The sequence below is a fragment of the Terrapene carolina genome, unplaced genomic scaffold (assembly GCF_002925995.2).
Source record: "Terrapene carolina triunguis isolate 2854851 unplaced genomic scaffold, T_m_triunguis-2.0 Scaffold42, whole genome shotgun sequence".
Lineage (NCBI taxonomy): Eukaryota > Metazoa > Chordata > Testudines > Emydidae > Terrapene > Terrapene triunguis.
Window position 1 is genome coordinate 30,252,324 of NW_020664393.1, and position 19,405 is coordinate 30,271,728.

At 41.3% G+C, this 19,405-nt stretch overlaps 1 protein-coding gene across 1 annotated transcript in view; it reads right to left on the reverse strand.

Annotated features, from left to right (window-relative positions):
* KCNQ5 (potassium voltage-gated channel subfamily Q member 5) overlaps positions 1–19,405 on the reverse strand; it is a 525,002-nt gene that overhangs the window by 98,434 nt on the left and 407,163 nt on the right. Inside the window, 1 exon segment of the mRNA XM_026654633.2 lies at positions 15,047–15,173. Coding sequence (XP_026510418.1) covers positions 15,047–15,173 — 127 coding nt within the window.

A 19,405-nucleotide genomic window follows, 5' to 3' on the forward strand; every position in this document is an offset into this window, starting at 1 on the left:
CACCTGCTCAATGATGATTCCCCATTTACAGTTACAGTGAGACCTATCAGTAAGCCAGTTTTTCACCTGGATCACCTGGATTGATCGGTCTTCAGCTGTCGTTAAGACTGTGCCGATCACAACACGTCCGCCATTCTTCTCGCATTCTTGCCTTTCTTCTCCACGTTCGTCCGAAACGTTTTACAATGTCATCTTCCCACCTTCTTGGAGGCCGATCAGGTGGTCTTTTCTGTTCGCGCGGGTACCACTCAGTAATGATTGCGGTCCACCTATTGTCCGTGAACCGTGCTATGTGGCCCACCCATCGTATCTTATTATATCTGCTTTCCACAACAATATCTTTCACACCACTGCGTTCTCTAATTGTTTCATTTGGGATATGATCCAGAAGGGAAATTCCCAACATAGCTCATTCCATTGCCCTTTCAGCTACCGACAGCCGCTGTTCTTCTCTCTTCGTCAGTGCCCATGTTTCACTGCCATACAGCATAGCTGGCAGCACTGTTGAATTGAAGATATTTGTACGTGTGGTCTTGTCTATTTTTCCTTTGAGGATGTCCTTGATGGAATTAAACACACACCATCCTGCCCGAATCCTTTGCGAGAGTTCTCCGTTCATGTCTTGGCGCATATTAACTTCTTGGCCCAAATATATGTACTGTTCCACTTCTTCAATTTCTTCTCCTGTTACTGTTATTCGGGCTTTTCGTAAGACGTCTGATCGCATGTATTTCGTTTTGCAATGGTTCATTTTCAGACCGACCTGACTGCTTTTCTTGTCGAGAGTCTTCGTAGCATGCTCTGCAGTTGGTTGGTGCTTTCGGCAATTAGTACGATGTCGTCCGCGAATCTGAGATGAGATAATCGTTCTCCATTTATATTAACACCACTCCTCCAATTTAACTTGTTCATAACCATTTCAAGGCAGGCAGTAAATAGTTTTGGTGAAATCGTATCTCCTTGCTTTATGCCTCTCTCGATTGGGATGCGGAGGGGAGTTTCGATGAGTTTTTAATCCATTTAATGTGTGCCATGTTCATTTTGAATCATTCTGTTTTTTCAATCAAAATGTTGTGCAGTACTAAGTCAAATGCCGTAAAGAAGTCTAAGTATATTACATCAACCCTATTACCTTTCTCAGCCAAACTTGTAATCTTACCAAAAATGATATCAAGTTAGTTTGACAGGATCCATTTTCCAAAACCCCATGTTGACTGGCATTTATTATATTGCCCTCCTTTAATTCTTTATTAATTGAGTCCCGTATCAGCCGTTCCATTATTTTGCCCAGGATCAAAGTCAGGATGAAATGCCTATAATTACGTGGGTCGTCCGTTCAACCTTTTTAAATGGAGTGAGTGAACTTCATATTACACTGGAATAAATTATAAATACATTAAATGTCAAGATCTATTGGATTACAAACTGATTAAGACATAAAAAAAAGAGTAGGAAAATATGACCAGCCTTCAGTATGGAAGTTGGTCAGTACTGCAATAAATGGGACTGGAGAGACGGGAAGGGAATCAGGGAGCAGGTCTTTGGGGGACAGTAGCTCTGGGGAAGAGGGACGAAGGGGATGGTGTGTGAGGGAGCAGGTCTCTGAGCGGAGGGGAGGTCTGGGGGCACAGGTGTCATTATATACTGTAGATATATACTGTACAGAGAGAGACCCAATCGGAGGTTCCAACCATTCTTCACCCAGGACTCCCAAACCACCTATTTCTTTGTCTTAATCCACTCACCACGACTACAAAAGATTGTGGGTTTAGGGTATCAGCAAGAAGCTGTGGGTTATTTTTTTGTGGGGGTGCTGGGTGTGGGGTGTTGGGGCTGTGGATACTGGTCAGACTACTGTTGGGTGGGTGATAAGAGCCAGTGAATGCTGGGGGTTCTGGCTGGGAGTGCGGTTGCTGGGAGATGGGTGGGTGTACTAGATATGAGGTGGTGGTTCTTGAATAGAGTTCATAGAATCATAGAATGTCAGGCTTGGAAGGGACCTCAGGAGGTTATCTAGTCCAACCCCCTGCTCAAAGCAGGACCAATCCCCAACTAAATCATCCCAGCCAGGGCTTTGTCAAGGCTGACCTTAAAAACCTCTAAGGAAGGAGATTCCACCACCTCCCTAGGTAACCCATTCCAGTGCTTCACCACCCTCCTAGTGAAAATGTTTTTCCTAATATCCAACCTAAACCTCCCCCACTGCAACTTGAGACCATTACTCCTTGTTGGTGAAGATGCTGTAGCTGCACTGGGGGACTGGTATGGCGTGTGGGATGGGGATTGTTTTCCTCTCCTTGGTCACACAATTGTCAGCTGTGGGGCAGCACCACTTCAAGAAGCTGTGAAGACAGCTCCAGGGCCTCATGAAGTACCACTTACCTTACAAATGAGCACTGTGCTGGAGGGAAGTGTGGGGGAGAGAAGCCACTTTTCAAATGGGAGGGGCAGGGAAAAAGCAGAGAGAGCAACAGTAGCAGAAGGAGGATGGAGAGAAAAGATCATTTACTTCCTTCCCTAACCCTGAGTCCCATTTTAGCAACCTCAGGATTTTGCTGCATTTTGTTTCTCTATTAGCGTAGTGTGACCCAGTGGGGTCTCTCTTGCATCCACCTGCCTGTCATACCACACAGGTTACAAAGCCCTGCTCTGGATGCAGTGTAAAGTCTGAACGTTAGGAGAATTTTTTGAAATGCAAGTTGAGGTCAGATGGGAAAAATAAGTGGTGATACTCTGCCAAGCCTCACACAGTTGACCCCACAATGAGATATCAGTCACACAGGTTATGCAGATCTTTCAAATATGACACAACCGACTTCCTCCAGAAACTCTACAATATTAACAACCTCCCTCAGAACACCATTCTTGGCACCAGAGATGTCACTTCCCTAAACACCAACATCCCTCACATTACTGCCTGCTTCATATATCTACAAGACAGTGGACAACACTCAGATATCCACCTCAAATACATCACCAAACTCATCCATTTCATCCTCACCCATAACATCCTTACATTCAACAACAAACACTTTGTCCAAACAATGGGAACAGCCATAGGTACTGAGGCTGGCATATTGGGGAACCATCCTCTTTATGGGCCACCTCAAAGAAGAATTTCTGGATAAATTCACCACAAAACCAATGATATATCTAAGATACATTGATGATATTTTCATCCTCTTGAAAGATGACCTAAACTCCCTCACAGATTTCCACCACAACTTCAACCACCACCACCCATCCAACAACCTCTCTCTAGAACACTCCCTCACCAATATCAACTTCCTGGACACCATGATCAGCTTCAACAATGGAACTCTACAGAAAACTATTTAAAAGAAGCCCATGGATCACCACACTTATCTTCACAGATCCAACATCCACCCCAAACATACCAAGAAATCTGTTATCTACAGCCAGGCACTCAGCTGTATACGCTCCAAGGAGAAAGTCTGGGATACACACCTTAACACACTTAAAACCACCTTCACTAAACAAGGACAATCCATCAGACAAGTAGATCACATCATGAAATTGGACAGCCAAATATCCTGAGAGAAACTGCTTCAGCGTGGAAAAAGAACCCTCCAACCATACCCCTCTAGTTGTCAACCATCACCCCACACTGGAATCCATAAGGAGTATTATTAAACAGTAACAATACATACTCAATGGGGACTACATCCTGAAAGAAATATTTCCTAAACCTCCTCTTCTGGTCTTCAAACAACAATGTTGCCAAGTTCATGATCAGAAGCAAGCTCCCCATAGACCAGGACATACCAACTCAAAGCAGCACTGGTCCCTGCCATAACAAAAGATGCAAAACCTTCAGACATATCTCCACTGCTACCATGATCAATACCCCCCGCAACACACCTTTCAAGATCCATGGGTCCTACACATGCCTGTCTCAACATGTGGTCCAATGCACTAACTGCCCAAATAACAACTAGGAGGGTGAAACAAGACAATCCCTATGCTCTTGAATGAACTCACACAGGAAAATGATAAGAGACAAAACCAGCATATCACATTTGGGCAAATACTTTTCACAAAACAATCACTCCATATCTGACCTCTCAGTTCTTGTCTTCAAAGGAAACCTGCATAACACCTTTAAAAGACAAGCCTGGGAGCTTAAATTCGTAATTTTGTTAGACACTAAAAATCATGGACTTAGTAAAGACACTGGATTTATAGTTCATTACAACAATCTATAACCCACTAACCCTCTTTTGTCCTATGACTTCAGAGGAGTTAACTGCTCGCTTCACCTTGAATGGTCTCTTACAATATATGTTAACTACTTATATCGGGGGGAGGGATAGCTCAATGGTTTGAACATTGGCCTACTAAACCCAGGGTTATGAGTTCAATCCTTGAGGGGGCCACTTAGGGATCTGGGACAAGTACTTAGTCCTGCTAGTGAAGGCAGGGGGCTGGACTCAATGACCTTCAGGGTCCCTTCCAGTTCTATGAGATAGGTATATCTCCATATATTATTATGCTAAACAATCTGTTCCATCTTGTATTTAGCTGAGACACTCTGAGTATGTTTCCCAGAACTTCAGTAAGCAAGTGTAACTGATGAAATTTGGGAAACAATCCCATTGATGCTGAAGAAGGAAAAGCTTGTCTCTTTCACCACCAGAAGCTGGTCCAGTTAAAGATATCATCTCACCCATCTTGTCTCTCTAATATCCTGGGACCAATAAGGCCATAGCAAACAGTCATTCCTCATGTCTCTTTCATGCTTTAAACAAAAATGTAGACATTTAAATGGTTATAATTAGGCTTCAGAGTTAACATACGTTTGCAACAAATATGGTCACTGACACCTTTCTTAGACCTGTTACTTCAGCCTGCCTGCAAAATCAGATAGTTATCCCTGCATTATTACATTTGCTTTATATTTTTAGGGTTATTGCCACAATCATAAAGGTTAAAAACTTATATTTTCTTAAAAATTGGAGTTTAGATTCTGGAGCACAAGCTATAGCCACTAGGGAAAAGTACCAACTGGCAGAACTGCTGCAAGCTGGCCAGATTTGATCCCTTATATGTAGTATTTGTAGATAGAACGTTAATACACAAAGCATCATTTACTGGCATATAATAATATCTAATATTGTTAAGTGTGTGATATAAATACATTTGTTGTTGTGCTACAGAATGTTTCTCCTTACTCCACTTACTATGGTGTCAGAAATAAATTTGTGGATAGGCATTTGGGGCCTGATCCTGACACTCCCATTGCACTACTCTGAAGGTCAGGGTTTTAGTCACTTCAGCAATGGCGAGGAGCAACATTCCATTCTCTGCAGCAATGCAAATGAATGGAAACATCTGTGGAAAATGGAGCTTCTTCTGACATTGTGATCAATTATGAAGTACTGTACTTGTAAGTCTGGATTAAAAACAAGATTTGGCAATCAGATTGGCCACACTGAATATAGCAATGGGCCAGGCCTGCATTTTATCTCGCCATTAACAAATTAAGGCTGGCAAGATATAACAGAAATCTTAATCACTTCTGAAAAACACATGCTATTTAAAAGAAATGAGAATGCATCTTTTCTAAATTACAACACGTGATCAAAATGAAACAGCAATTACAGATCAGTACTAACACGACTGCATCATCTACCCTCATGCTGATATACCCTCTACCCTACACTACCTACCCTCGCTTACAGATGAACTTATTAGAAACAGTCTAGTCTTAGGGACAAATTATGATGAAGCCACAGCAGTAAACAAACAAAATAAATAATAATAATAATAATCATAGCTACAAAAACTAAAAGCATCAGACAGAGTGGAAGATATACAATACACACAAGATAGCTTCAAACATCATAGGTTAAACTGAAAAGAACAAAACTGTCTGTAGGCAGAGAACAGCAAAAATGTATTTTGGGAAGGGGGTGGGGGGGGATAACATGAATGAGGCAAATGCCCACCATCAGTGCCAAAGGAGATTAATGTGATTACTGACACTAAAAATAAAAATCAAGAAAGTTGCAAGGTAGTTATAGAAAGATCCTATAATATATACCAATCACATTTCTTCAAATGAGTTTGTCTATACCATCACCCACTGGGTTGGGGCTGTGACAAGCAAAGAGAAAGAGCTATTTGCACAACTAAACCTGCAAGCCTCACCACACAGAGTTCATATATCCAGATATCAGACTGACGATTGTCCTGTCTTCAATGTAATAAGCTTTAACAATTACTCTAATGTCATTCTAGACAGACTGCACAAACTCAGGTACAGAAACTCTAAACTAACAATGGCACATATGGGCACCTTGCAGATAAATGCATACTGGCATGCTCATAATGGGAAATGCCACAAATTGGACTTTAACATAAACTGCCACCAGGCAGGTGCACCTTCATCGACCAGAATCTAGTGAAAGGTTGGGCATTGCACAATTAGGGCAATATAACAGTCAGTTGCAAAAGTATACAATAATATACATCCAGCAAAGGAACCAGTGGTGTATCAATATGGGAAGGTTTTAAATGATTCAACTCTCTGCCTGAAGCATTTCACTGGATATCATATTGAGGGGAAACTTGCACAGCAACCAATATTTGAAGCAATTCTTTAAAAAAAAGAAGAAGAAGCTAAAATGGGATTGACAATTATTTTGACGTAGGAGCTATTTTACTACTTTGTGGACTCCATTCAGTTGACATAGATGGCTGTGTATATTTGGCATAATCCTGCTCTAGATGAGTGACTAAAACATAAACATTAAATCCTAAAAGTTCTGTAAGGGGCGGATGTTATTGTCATTGACTATTTAGGTTGGGGTATGGTAAATATCTTATGAATTTCAACAGAGATCAAGATTGTAATCCGATAACACAGCCCAACTGAGCAGAGTATGTAAATCTCAGATTGAATAAAGGAAGGTCGGGGGGAGGGAGAGGAACAGAGGCCAATTCTGTTAGCAATTTCATATACTGGAGACCGCTAATAGCAGAAGGTTTAGAGCCAGTCCCTAAAAACATTTTAGCAATTTTGGACATGCCCTGTCTAAAAGTGCACAAAGTGTACAGTATTCCTCAGGGCTGTCGACTATCTGTCCAATTCCTATCACCTCCTCTGCAAGGTCAATGAACTTCTTGATGTGTTGAAGGCTCAGGGATGCTGCTGGGAATTCTAGCATCAAAATGTTTTCAAAGAGTTTCAAAGGTTAGTGACCAACCATCCAGCCCTAAAATATGATGGGAAAGGAATCTGCAACTCAATTACAGGGTGAATATGGATTAAGACTTCTAAATGGCCAGCCTGTGGCATTTGACTTTAGAACATTTTTTCTAGCAAAGTAAAATCTATGCTCAAATGTGTAAAGAATGTCTAGCTTTGTTTTTGCATGTACCAAGTTTGACTGATATCATCTGGTATGAGACCACACATGTGGACACAGTACATAATGCTTTGAAAATGAGCTTCAATAGTTTCTATTAGCTCCCAAAGGCCTTCAAAGAAAGTAATTAAAAATATCGCTTGGATAGACAATGCAGAAAAGGATCTCTGACATTTATCATGGACTTTCTATTGCAAACCTGTCCTCTGCTCTGTCCATTGGCTTCCCATTGAATACCTTTAAGGTGCTCAAAGGTCTGGGCCCAGCATAGGTAAAAGATCACCTAATACTCTGGCCCTGGTCCTAATCCCAACAACTCCACTCCTCAGGCACAATAGAACTTTCTACCACAAGGGTAAAGCTCATCTGTGCAGGAAACAGAGCTTTCTTGGAGGCCAATCTTAGAGTGGAACAAACTTCCACAGGAGCTAACTACCACTACAAACCTCACCACCTTCCACTTAAAGTGCAAGGTGTACTTCTTCAGCCTTGCCTGCTCTAATATAAACACACAGCAGTGTGGACTTAAAAATAACCACACCAAAACAAAATATGATGCTGCACACACAATTTTTTCCCTAGAGAGAGAATGAGAGCAGGAGAATGAACCACATGTGACAGATGTTAATCATGTCACTTAATGCACTACTGGACGGTGCTGAGATACTATGGTGATGAGGCTGCTATAAGAACATACACAGAGCAGAATCAGATCACCAAACTACTGAGATCTCAGCTCATGCCAAAAAGATGTAACCAGGACTTGGAGTGTATCAACCAAGCAGATTTCCTTTGAATGGTGGGTAAGTAGCTTCTAAAAATAGAAGACCAGACTTTGTCATCCTTACTCACAGTAAGCAGTACCTTAGTCTGCCAGTAGGCCTGTTACCTGCTAAGTAGGTAACTGCTTCACACACTCCAAACAATTGTTTTGTCAGGACTGCCAGACATGAAGAGATGCCACTAAACATTTGTGAAAAAAGCCCTACAGGGTTTGGGACCTATTTACCTTAAAAAACCATCACTCTTTCTCTGCCCCTCACTGTGCCAACTGAGATCATCCGAGGCATTTTCGCTAACAGTCACTAAGGGACAAATCCTGTTCATCTTGCTCAAGTGAGTAATCTGGTTGGCTATAACTAGACTACTCTCTGGAGTAAGGCGAACAGGGTTTGGCTCTGAATGTGTTTGCTTGAAGTTTGTAACAGGGCATTTTTAGCAGATGGCCCCCAACTGTGAAGCTTGATCCTTCCAGACCTCAATTTTGCCAACCTTTAGAATGTAATGCAAGGCACATCTCTTTGGTTAAGCATATACTTAACAATGTACCATAATTAGACTATTTATAGTTCCGGGGGTACAGGAAAGGGGCTATTTATGCTGTTTATTGAGGGCAGTAGATTTACTGTCTAGTTGCATTTAATCTATGTACTGTGCCTAAATACTATGGTGATGGGCACGTAACATATCATTTCATAAATAAATTAAACCCCCAACTGACCTTGCAACAACCTAGATGTAGACTTGTTTATAGTGGGCTGACAAAAATATCCTGTGATGGTAATTACTACTTTGATTAATGAGAAATAGATCCTGTAACACACGATAGCTGCTGCTATCACTGAATGCTCCAAAGCAAGGTTTGCCAAGCATGACATCCAAGAGACTGATTATGGAGAATGGACTTAAGTTTCCCTGTTGGGAATTTGCACAGTTGAAACATCAGCAGAATTTGAACTTGTATAACTTTCATCGTACTACAGCTAGTGTAGTGATAAAGTAGGAGCAGCTGTAAGGAAACTACTAATGGACTAACTGAGATGCATGAAAAGCATTACTGGACTGGAGAAATACACCATCGGAAAGCATGGACAGCTGCTCTGCACTGGAAACATCTTCTATCACTAGAGATGGGTATGACATACCAGGGTAGAGTCCAGATCAGTGGGGGGCTGTGTCACCCCTGTCCTGCAACCCTGAGTGCCTTACAATGCTTTGCTGAAGTAGCTCCAACCTGGGCCACTCACAAACAGTCTTTCAGAATGCAAGTGATTCCCCGAGTGTCTGTGTGTAACTGCCAGCCAGACTTGGGTTACACTCTAGCTCCCAACAGCCTTTCTTATACTGGAGGGTGACCCCAACACACCCCTATCTCAGATTTCCCCCCAGAAACATATGCCCTGTACTGCCCAGCCCTCTCCTGGACAATCCACATATATTAAGTCCGTTATTCCTTTAGCAAAATAACATGCCATTTTATTTCTCAAATAGTTGTTCAGACACTTCAATTTAAACACACTGGATTAGATAAAACAGTAAAGCAAGTTAACTACAAAAAGATTTTAAGTGAGTATAAGTAATGAAGCATAAAATCAGAAATGGTTACAAGAAAAATAAAGATAAAACATTTACTATTGTCTAACTTAAACTATATTGGATTCAAGCAAAGTTTCTCACCAGATGCTTCAGCAGATTACTGACCAAACTCTCAGGTCAGGACCCCTTCCCCCAGAGTCCAATGCCTGCTTTCTTTGTCTCTTTGGGTGTGGTGAATGTGATAGGTAGAGAGGGGGGGTGTCTCTTGGGGTGTTTGTCCCTCCTTTTTATAGTTTCAGTCCCCCTTTGAAATACATTTCCAGCTAAGACCCTGGAGATTAAGAGTCTATGGGAAGGATATTGCCTGCTGTTTTTTTCACCTGTTTGAACTTCCTTTGTCTTCCCTTCCTGCTTGATGCCTCTGTTTAATACTTAAATGCAAATTAAGCAGAGCACACATCCCTTTGATTAGGACAGCCCTGTTTGCCTTCTGTTGGGGCAGGGCTGTGGGGTTTGGAACATACACCATACCGGGGGGGGGGGGTCTTATAACTTCACATACAATGTTGCCACACATATTTTAATCAGGACAATACTGACCAGCAAATTATGAGTTTTGAAATGATACCTTACAAGGCGTCCTTTGTATAAAGATTATTACAATGGTGTGTAGAGTATGAACACAGGGGTATATTCTGTCACAATGGGCTCAAACCAAAACTCTAGGTCAAAACATTCCCAAACAAGGGGCTGAAAACCCAGATTCGAATCTGGACTTTGCACAAGGTTGGGGCAGTCAGATTCAATGGAAAACTCTACTGCCACAACCATAGTTTCGTAAGAACTACTGAGGAACAACTTTCCTTCAAGGCAGAGCTAGATAGATCACACACTGCAACTCCAGGTTCAGGGGCTGTTAGAGACACTGGTGACTGCTGGGGAGGAAGCTCAGTGGCTAGTGACCCATAGTTGATCAGATGGTAGCTTCTCTAGGTAGGAGAGGGTGATATTTCATGGGACTAGGCACACTGGAAGGCCAAAAAATGAAGGAAAACTGGCAGGAGTAGATCTGTGTTCAAGTTCCTGTTCCAGAATGGGGATTCAAACCCTGGGTCTTCCACATCCCAAGTGCCTTAATCACTGTGCTAAAGGTTAAAGGGAGGAATGGGGATGCTCACACTCTGAATCTGGCCCTGGAAAAGTTTTTCCCAGATGAATTTATAGGATCAAATTTACAAATAGTTTTGGGTTGCCTGAAACTGCATTTTTCAACAAGTAAATTATTTTTCCAAAAAACATTTCGCCCAGCTCTAATAACTACACCATCCTTCCCTATGCTAGCTACAAAGCCAATGCCTTTTTAAAGGAAGAAGTGTATTTTTGCCATTCAAGTGCACTTTTTGTTTTGGAATGTCAATGAATTGTCTAACAGAACTGATAGTTTCTTGCTATTATTCTTATTTCTTTTTTTAAATATTGCAATAGCACCTAGGAGCCCCAGTCATGGACAAGACTCTATTGTGCTAAGTGCTGCACAAACACAGATTTGTTCCTATTGACTTTTAATGAAAATTATGTAATTTTGCAGTGGCTAAGACTTTTCTGTTTTGTGGCGCTGCAACATCCTAGGGTAAATGTGTCCTAGATATGCCCACATCTTGAATACTGCATGCAGATCTGGTTGCCACATCTCAAAAAAGATATATTGGAATTGAAAAAGGTACAGAAAAGGACAACAAAAATGATCAATGGTATGGAACAGCTTCCATACCTCTACAGAACAACATGGCAACATTCCTTTGCAGTGCTGAAATTCCAGCTTCAAATTATATGCCTAGTACATGGGTCAGCGCTTGTGCTCTGTGGATGAGATATGCTGGCCAAGGAGTAATTAGGTAAAATAAGGGATAGCAGGCAGCTCTCAATCTAACACAAAATACACAGCCAGGATGAATAGCACAATTCTATTTCCCATTTCCTCTGAGACAACAAGTAGGGTGCAAAGCTAGCCAACATGTACTGATGTATCTTTTCTTACCAAGGAGCACACAGAGTTGTTCGTAAACTAACTTGTCAGACTTACTGACATCATAGGCTTATTATTGTAAGTATTGGCCTTACACACTGATAGGTCATTAATGAAAGCTGAAAAAAACAAAGGCTCTCTGAATTTGACCTTTTTGGTAATTCAAACATTTATTTCCATCTCTTAGGCCACTGACCTAAGTAATTGTGTTTGACTGCAAAAATAGTTAGATCTGCTGAGGATATACCGGCAAGTTAAATTAAGGGCAAACAGACTATGGCTGTAAAGATATCACTATTACATTGAAATGGGAAGTAGAATGAATAAACTGTAAATAAGGATTAAATAACAAAAAGCCAAATCTGGTCATGGGATTTTAGAGGAACTCTACATTGACTTTAATGGGGAGTTCAGCTTATAAAGCTATATGACTCAACACAATTAGACCTATTTAAAAAAAATAGAAAAGAATTCTAGTTTTCAAGTGATCCAAAAAGTAAAAATAAAATAACCCATAAAGGAAAACTGCTAAGTATTTAGAGCAATACTGTCAAATAGTTTAGGCCCAATATTTAGAGTCCCCCCCCAGGAAAAACATTTTACAAATGCTAACAAATAGAAAGGTATTCATTACATTTTTTTCCCATTAGTTCATTTTTTAAATGCTGCAGCATGAGGCATGAAGCATGAGAATACTGCAGACCATGAGAAAAAGCAGAGATAGGAACAAATGGGGCCAGTTTAATAGTTAGAAACACGTGAAGAGCAAGAAACAACCAGTGAAAACAGTGAAAAGTCTATAACAATTGCTTAAAATTCTGGTCTAGATTGTGACCGAGCCCCACGCAATGGGGTCTATGTTGTAGTGTTGCTCCTAGAATGGCCCAGGAGACTGACTGACAGAGTGTGCTCCCTGATATGCTGGTGTAGATACACCGCCAGGGGTCGGAGTCAAAGCTATATTCACTCCTCACTCCTTCCTGCTCTTTGGCAAGCAGAGGGGACACAGCAGCACTGTGGAGCATGCTACCCACCAGGAACTGGAAGCTGCGTTATGGTGCATGGGTACATGGGGTGCTTTATGGCCCCCTTACTCTTTTGGGTTAGTGCCCAGAATGGGCCATGATCTGGCCTTCTTTAATTATTGACAGGTTCATAAGTAACACAGGTTTGGATATATAACTTAAAGCATGATTGTGTCCCTTAACTAACTTCTTTTATGCAAGGAATTAACACCTCCAAAATGAAGTTAGTTACCAGCGAAAGGCTTGCACACAGTAGGAGGAAAGAAAACTGAAGATAAACTGAAGCTGGATTGAACAAATTGTGGCTATCTCCAAACAAAGAGTTCTAGGACTGCAGCAAGTAATCTGGAATGTTACATGTTTCTGCTATTTAAATGTTTGACTTATTTTATGGTTAATAAACCACCTGTGCTGAACTGTCTGGTTCTGTTATCTTGAATTATGTACAGTAGAACCTTGATGACTAGAAAGTGCACCAAAAACCTGCAAATACCCCTGGGTTTGATTAATCAGGGGAGTCATATGGCTGAACGCAGGGAGAGGGAATGTCTGAGGGGCTGGCTTCCCCAATGAAGGCTGCCTGGTGAAGGCAGGAGAGAGTGGAGTTTCTACACACAAGTACAGGGCTGGCTCCAGCATTTCTGCCGCCCCAAGCAAAAAAAAAACAAACAAAAAAAAAACCCCGCGATCGCGATCGGCGGCAGCAATTGGAAAAAAAAAAAAAAGCCGCGATCGGCGGCAGCAGTTCAGCGGCAGGTCCTTCGCTCCTAGAGGGAGTGAGGGACCTGCCGCCCCCGAATTGCCGCAGGTGCCGCCCCTCTCCCTTGGCCGCCCCAAGCACCTGCTTGTTAAGCTGGTGCCTGGAGCTGGCCCTGCACAAGTACCTTCTGTCTCCTCTTCAGCCAGTTGGCCTTGGGGAAACAGGTAACTTCCTCTCCCTACTTTCCTCTTTAGCCAACTGTGCAGTAAGCCTCAGGGGACATGTTGTTACCTAAGGTCACATTAGATCTGGCTAACCATGGTTTGGATATGGGACTCAAAGTTCTACTGTAATTATTGGAAAAACAGCCCTTACAATTGATAATTACAGGAATTACCATAAAACGCTTAATAATGATGTCTTTATAGATGATACACCTCTGAGTAATGCAAAATGGTAGAAACCCACTGTGACCTTCTCTATACACTCCCAATCAACTTTTACCTGACACACCCACACTTATCTTGGTTAGTGTATTTGTAAGGAACCTGCAGCATGGTTAATATTGGCTGCTCTCGCATTCTAAACATCACAGCTTCAACAAAAATGACTCTTTTGGGAAGGTTTTGGGAACGCCACCTACTCATATTTCCCTCATTACAGCCCCACTGCAACTGATGGTGAAATTATTTGTTATTTGCATTGGGGCCTTTGGGTGCTACTGCAATCAGGTTGGGGAACCCTGGTGTCAGGTGCTGTACAAACACAGGCAGGTATGTCTCCTGTTTATAATCTAATTTAAATGCGATGCAACAGGTGAGTGCAAATAGCCAGGGCCGGTGCAAGGAAGTTTCACGCCCTAGGCGAAATTTCCACCTTGCGCCACCCCCCCACCCAGATAAACCCGTCCCTGTCCCCCACCGGCAGCTAACCACGCTCTCCCGCCCCTCCCACCAGAGGAGCCCCCCTCGCAGCAGCTAACCCCGCCCACCGCGGCAGCTAACCCAGCCCACCGCCCCCCCGCCCGGGGAGCCACCCCCACAGCAGCTACCCCCCTCTCTGCAGCTAACCCCACCTGGGGAGCGCCCCCCTCCACGGCAGCTAACCCCGCCCGGGGAGCCCGCCCGAGCTCACCTCCGCTCCGCCTCCTCTGCTGAGCACGCCGGCGCCGCTCTAATTCTCCTCCCCTCCCAGGCTTGTGGCGCCGATTGGAGGAGAATTAGAGCGGGGGCTGTGTGCTCAGCAGAGGAGGCAGAGTGGAGGTGATCTGGGGTGGGGAGCACTTCCCCTATGCGCCCCCCCGCAGCCGCGGCCGCCTAGCTTGCCTAGTGGTTGCACCGGCCCTGCAAATAGCAACTGGAGAGAACAATGAGGTCAGAGGATGAGGGTAATGAAGCTGAGATCCTGCTGTTACACAGGTTCACTATTGCACCAACTTGTTGGTTCCAAATCAGACATTTTTTAAAGAATTACAGTAAAATCAAGTAAATAAACTGAATCTGCTATGATGTGTGCAAGAAATCAGCCAACCTGTGATGGCTAGGTTGTAACTTTTGGAATTTACATTGAAATTAATTGGGAAACTCACCTATTACACAGAATGGTTTCCTCGCAAATCGCAATCTTCCTTGCCATCCTCGGTAGCGACAACAGCAGCCAGCTGACCAGATGCGAATGATATATTCGAAACCAAACACAACAATCATGACAAACTCCTGGAAAGGGAAAATAAGAGACATGTCTGTTGCAGGCTCCAGAAACAAAATAGCAAGAAATACTTGACAATTATGCCTGACGAGTCAATTCATCTAATGCAACTGTATTCCTTTTCCTGAATCAAACCAAACTGGCTCTGTATGGCATCAAAATACTAGGACTTGCACGTCCATACAGTAAATACAAACACCCAAAAGTTTCCCTATTAAGGGCACAATCCTGATCTGTGTATCACTAAATATGTTCTAAAGTCAGCTATTTCATGTGAAAGAATTAAGTGTCCAGTCCTGCACCATAAATGTCAATGGCAAAACTCTCAGTGACTTTCAAAGTTCCACAATCAGGCCCCAGGTGATTTTACAAGTTACCCAATCATATACATATTCAAAACTGGGCTCTGATTTTGAAAGCTTAGTATTCTGGCAGGCACATTCTCATTTTACTCCATGCTAATAATATGCATGTGAAATAATTTAGGCCACACATAGGAATTCAGGAAAAACAGTTTTATTCTGTACCAGTCTGAGATAAAACCCCCATGTGCTCATCTGGTGCAGCATGTGTTAGCAGTATTGTCCTGCTGATTTAGGGCTGGTTCCTGCTCTCATTAAAGTCAGGTAAGGGAAGTGACCATAACTGGCCAATGACATACACAGTTTGTGTCCCAGTAAATGCATGTGCAAATTGTGTGTAAGTTTTCCACATACAACTGTGTTTGTAAAACCTTTGAAAATCTGGCCTTGCTTTCTTTACTTTCAAGTTGAAATTGTCTTTCAATTGTCTACACATTTCAAAAGTTTCAGCCTATATTTGCAGCACATATGGCAGCAGGCCAAATTCTGCTTTCAATTACACCAGTGAAGTCAGTGGCGTTGCAGCAGTTTAACTAAGTAGAATTTGGCCCACTATTTCTTAAAGTGACCTGAATTCAAAGACATGATGTGAAATAGTGCACTAAATTCAGGCATGGTATTATAATCTTCATTTAGATTTACTCGCAAAATGTCATTGATATGGTATACTGGATTTAAAATGATTAAATGAGAGTTTGGTTAACTTGCAAAGGGAAGAGAAAAGTACTTGAAGGAACTTATTAAGCAGTTTATCAAGAAATGAAGGATGAAAGTTATATTTTATTTGGCAGGTGAAAACATTTCTCTGTTCAGAATAAAGCTGTTCTATGTCAACCAATTAATGTTATCCTTACAGGATGAGTACTAGTATGGTACCAGTAAGCAAGCATTACAAATAAATTAAACAGAGGAATATTTGCAAGAAAAGGGTTGACCCACCTTTGATTTTTTTCCAGTAAATCATTCATATGTTTTTTTTTTTTTTTTTTTTTTTTACACAGTAAGAGCCTAACACTCCCGAAAGCAAGTCAGTTGCAGACAGCTCCTATGGTTAACTCAGGGACTCATTTACATGAACTAATGGCATAAATAGTTTTGTGGTGTGAGGTAATGTCCACTTAATTTATAATTAATGGCCTTATATTGATATATTCTGTATTGTGTTTGCCTATCCTTGTGTACAGCTTTTTCCAAACATGCAATTCCTTCTTAAAATGTGTCAGCTTGATTTAAATTTATTACATTTATTAAACTGTACTTACAAGCCCCTCTGGAAGCTTCCTTTTTCACCTTTGTAAATCCTTGTATTTAAATTAATAAATCACATATAAACCTAAGATGAGAGCTCCTTAAGCATAACACAGTAACAGAAAAGGCCTAGCACTGATTTGTTTTAAAAAAATCCAAAGAACAATTAATATGATAGGTTAGTGGAGTTTTTAATTACACTATTTCAGCAAGCACTAAGGTAATTCTATGGACAGAATTACTGCACAACACTCTAGAGTATTTATGTTCCTTATTAAATTCATTAACTATATTGCAAAATACTTCCTTTTTGTAATAATTCCCAATAGTGGTTTAATATGTGGCACATTCCCTGTAGGTCAATTCCCTGTAGGCCAAGAATGAAAAAAGGAAATACAATCTGGTTGGAAAAATTAGAGAAATGGTATTTTAGTTATTTAGCTACCACTTTTATATTGTAAATGGCTAAATCTGGCTTACATGTGGTCAGATGAGGTTTCCGACTTTTTGTGTGTTCATGGAAGAGATCTAGGTCTTTTTTACGCTTGATTCCAATGGTGAAGTTTACTTTTTCTTTGGGAGTGGTGGAAGGAGGGGCACATGGCAGATCTCCAGTCATTGTCTTGATTCCCATTAAAATCTCCTGCTTGTTAAAATCTAGTCACATTTTGAATGAATTACTACAAAACCAGTTTGTATGGCAAACTGGGTATGCATATGCATGGGAAACACGCTGAAACTGTCATAATCTCTTCATCCCACGTCCTGAATCTGATTCATACACATAGAAATATGCTCTCCTTAATGGTCCAGGCCCCTCTAATGCTTCTGAGCTAGAATAGGCAAGAATGAAATTCATTCATGAATACCATACGGAAGTATTATTTTACGGGATTAACCATTGGGCTGAAACTCATAGCATATATTGCTGATATAATGAATAAGGTAAAGTGTATTAAACTTTATGTAACATCACACTGGTGCCTGTTACTGCCCATTTTGTTTAGAGTTCATTTCCAATATTACCATTAGGAATGACTGTTCTCATTGTTTTCATAGCTATAGTAAGTGTGTCTGTGGGGGAGGGGGGGAATTCATTGTGTGTTGAAATCTTGTATGTGATTCAAGGTGTCCTGTGGTACAAGGTCTTTTCTGTCAGAAGCACAATTTCTCTCTTTCACACACACATTTTGAAGAAAAAAATCCATTTGGGCATATTTAAGTCAAGAGAGTAAAAGAGATAAAGAATTTGCTTTCAGACATTCTTCGCAAGAGTATGAATTTTTTTAGACTGGATACATAGATTGAAACATCTCAGTTTTATTCTGAGAGACATCACCATTTCTAGCAATATTGCCCATTTAAGTATAGAGAATCTCTCTCAAGCCAGCAGAATTTTTCACAAATAAAATAAATTTTAAGTGCAACCACTTGGCAAATGATCCTATTACCTTGCACAGGTATGCAGGATCAGGTCTCCAGTGGCCATTGCTGTAGCTAAGTGAATGGAAGAGTCATATTTTTCAACCTATATTTCTATATGAGATTTTTTTTAAAATTCATCATTTAAAGGGTATAAGAAACTCATAGGTCATAAGCTACACTTGAATAAATTTGAAATTCTGTCTTAGACCACAAGACAGGAAAATCAGAGTCAAGAATGAAACCCAGTTATTACAGCTGGCACGAGCTACTACTGTTAGATGCCTCAAACCACTGGAAGACTTTAAAGGCTACAGGTACTTCAATACCAAGGGAGCAACTGAGGGAGTTGGAGATAGAATTTCAGATTTCCCTTTCCATTTTCTGTCCTACCGAGGCAGGACTTCCGGGACCCACTTACACTGTCCTTACTCCTCCCAAACCATTGACTTTAATGGTACTTTTGGCAAGAGTGAGCAGGATCAGACTCATATGGATACTTTACTAAATGTTTTTTGTGTGTGGCTGCTCACCTACTTAGACACCATTCACCTGATTCTGATTTTCCTTACACCAGTGTGAGCCTAGATTAACTTCCCTGAGGTCAATGGAGTTACTCCTGTGTAAAACAAATCAAATTTAGGATTTTTATTTTATATATGAAAGCGGGTGAAGCTATGAGCCTACAGAAAATTCCTACTTACTACTAAAATGAGAATAAAATCCAGACTTTTAAATACTTTGAATATTGTTGGGTTTTTGTTTTGTCCCTCAGTGATGGAGACAAAAGGACCAAACATAACTGGAAATACACCTAACAATTTGGACAGTTATTGGATTCCTTATAGTGACTTCCTATTATTTTAAAAGACATTGTAAATATGTCATTCTAAGCAACACACACACACAAGTAAATCAGAATAAGACTTCATTGTTCTTTAATCTGGCCTCCTTAAGGAACTCATCAGGGCAGACTGCACCCGTGACTACATATACACTACAAACCGTAGTCTTTTGTAGAAGGGGGTTGTCATAACTATAAAGGGAAGGGTGGCTGCTCTCCTGTGTACAGTGCTATGGAATCCCTCCTGGCCAGAAACTCCAAAATCCTTTTACCTGTAAAGGGTTAAGAAGCTCGGGTAACCTGGCTGACACCTGACCCTAAGGACCAATAAGGGGACAAGATACTTTCAAATCTTGGGGGGGGG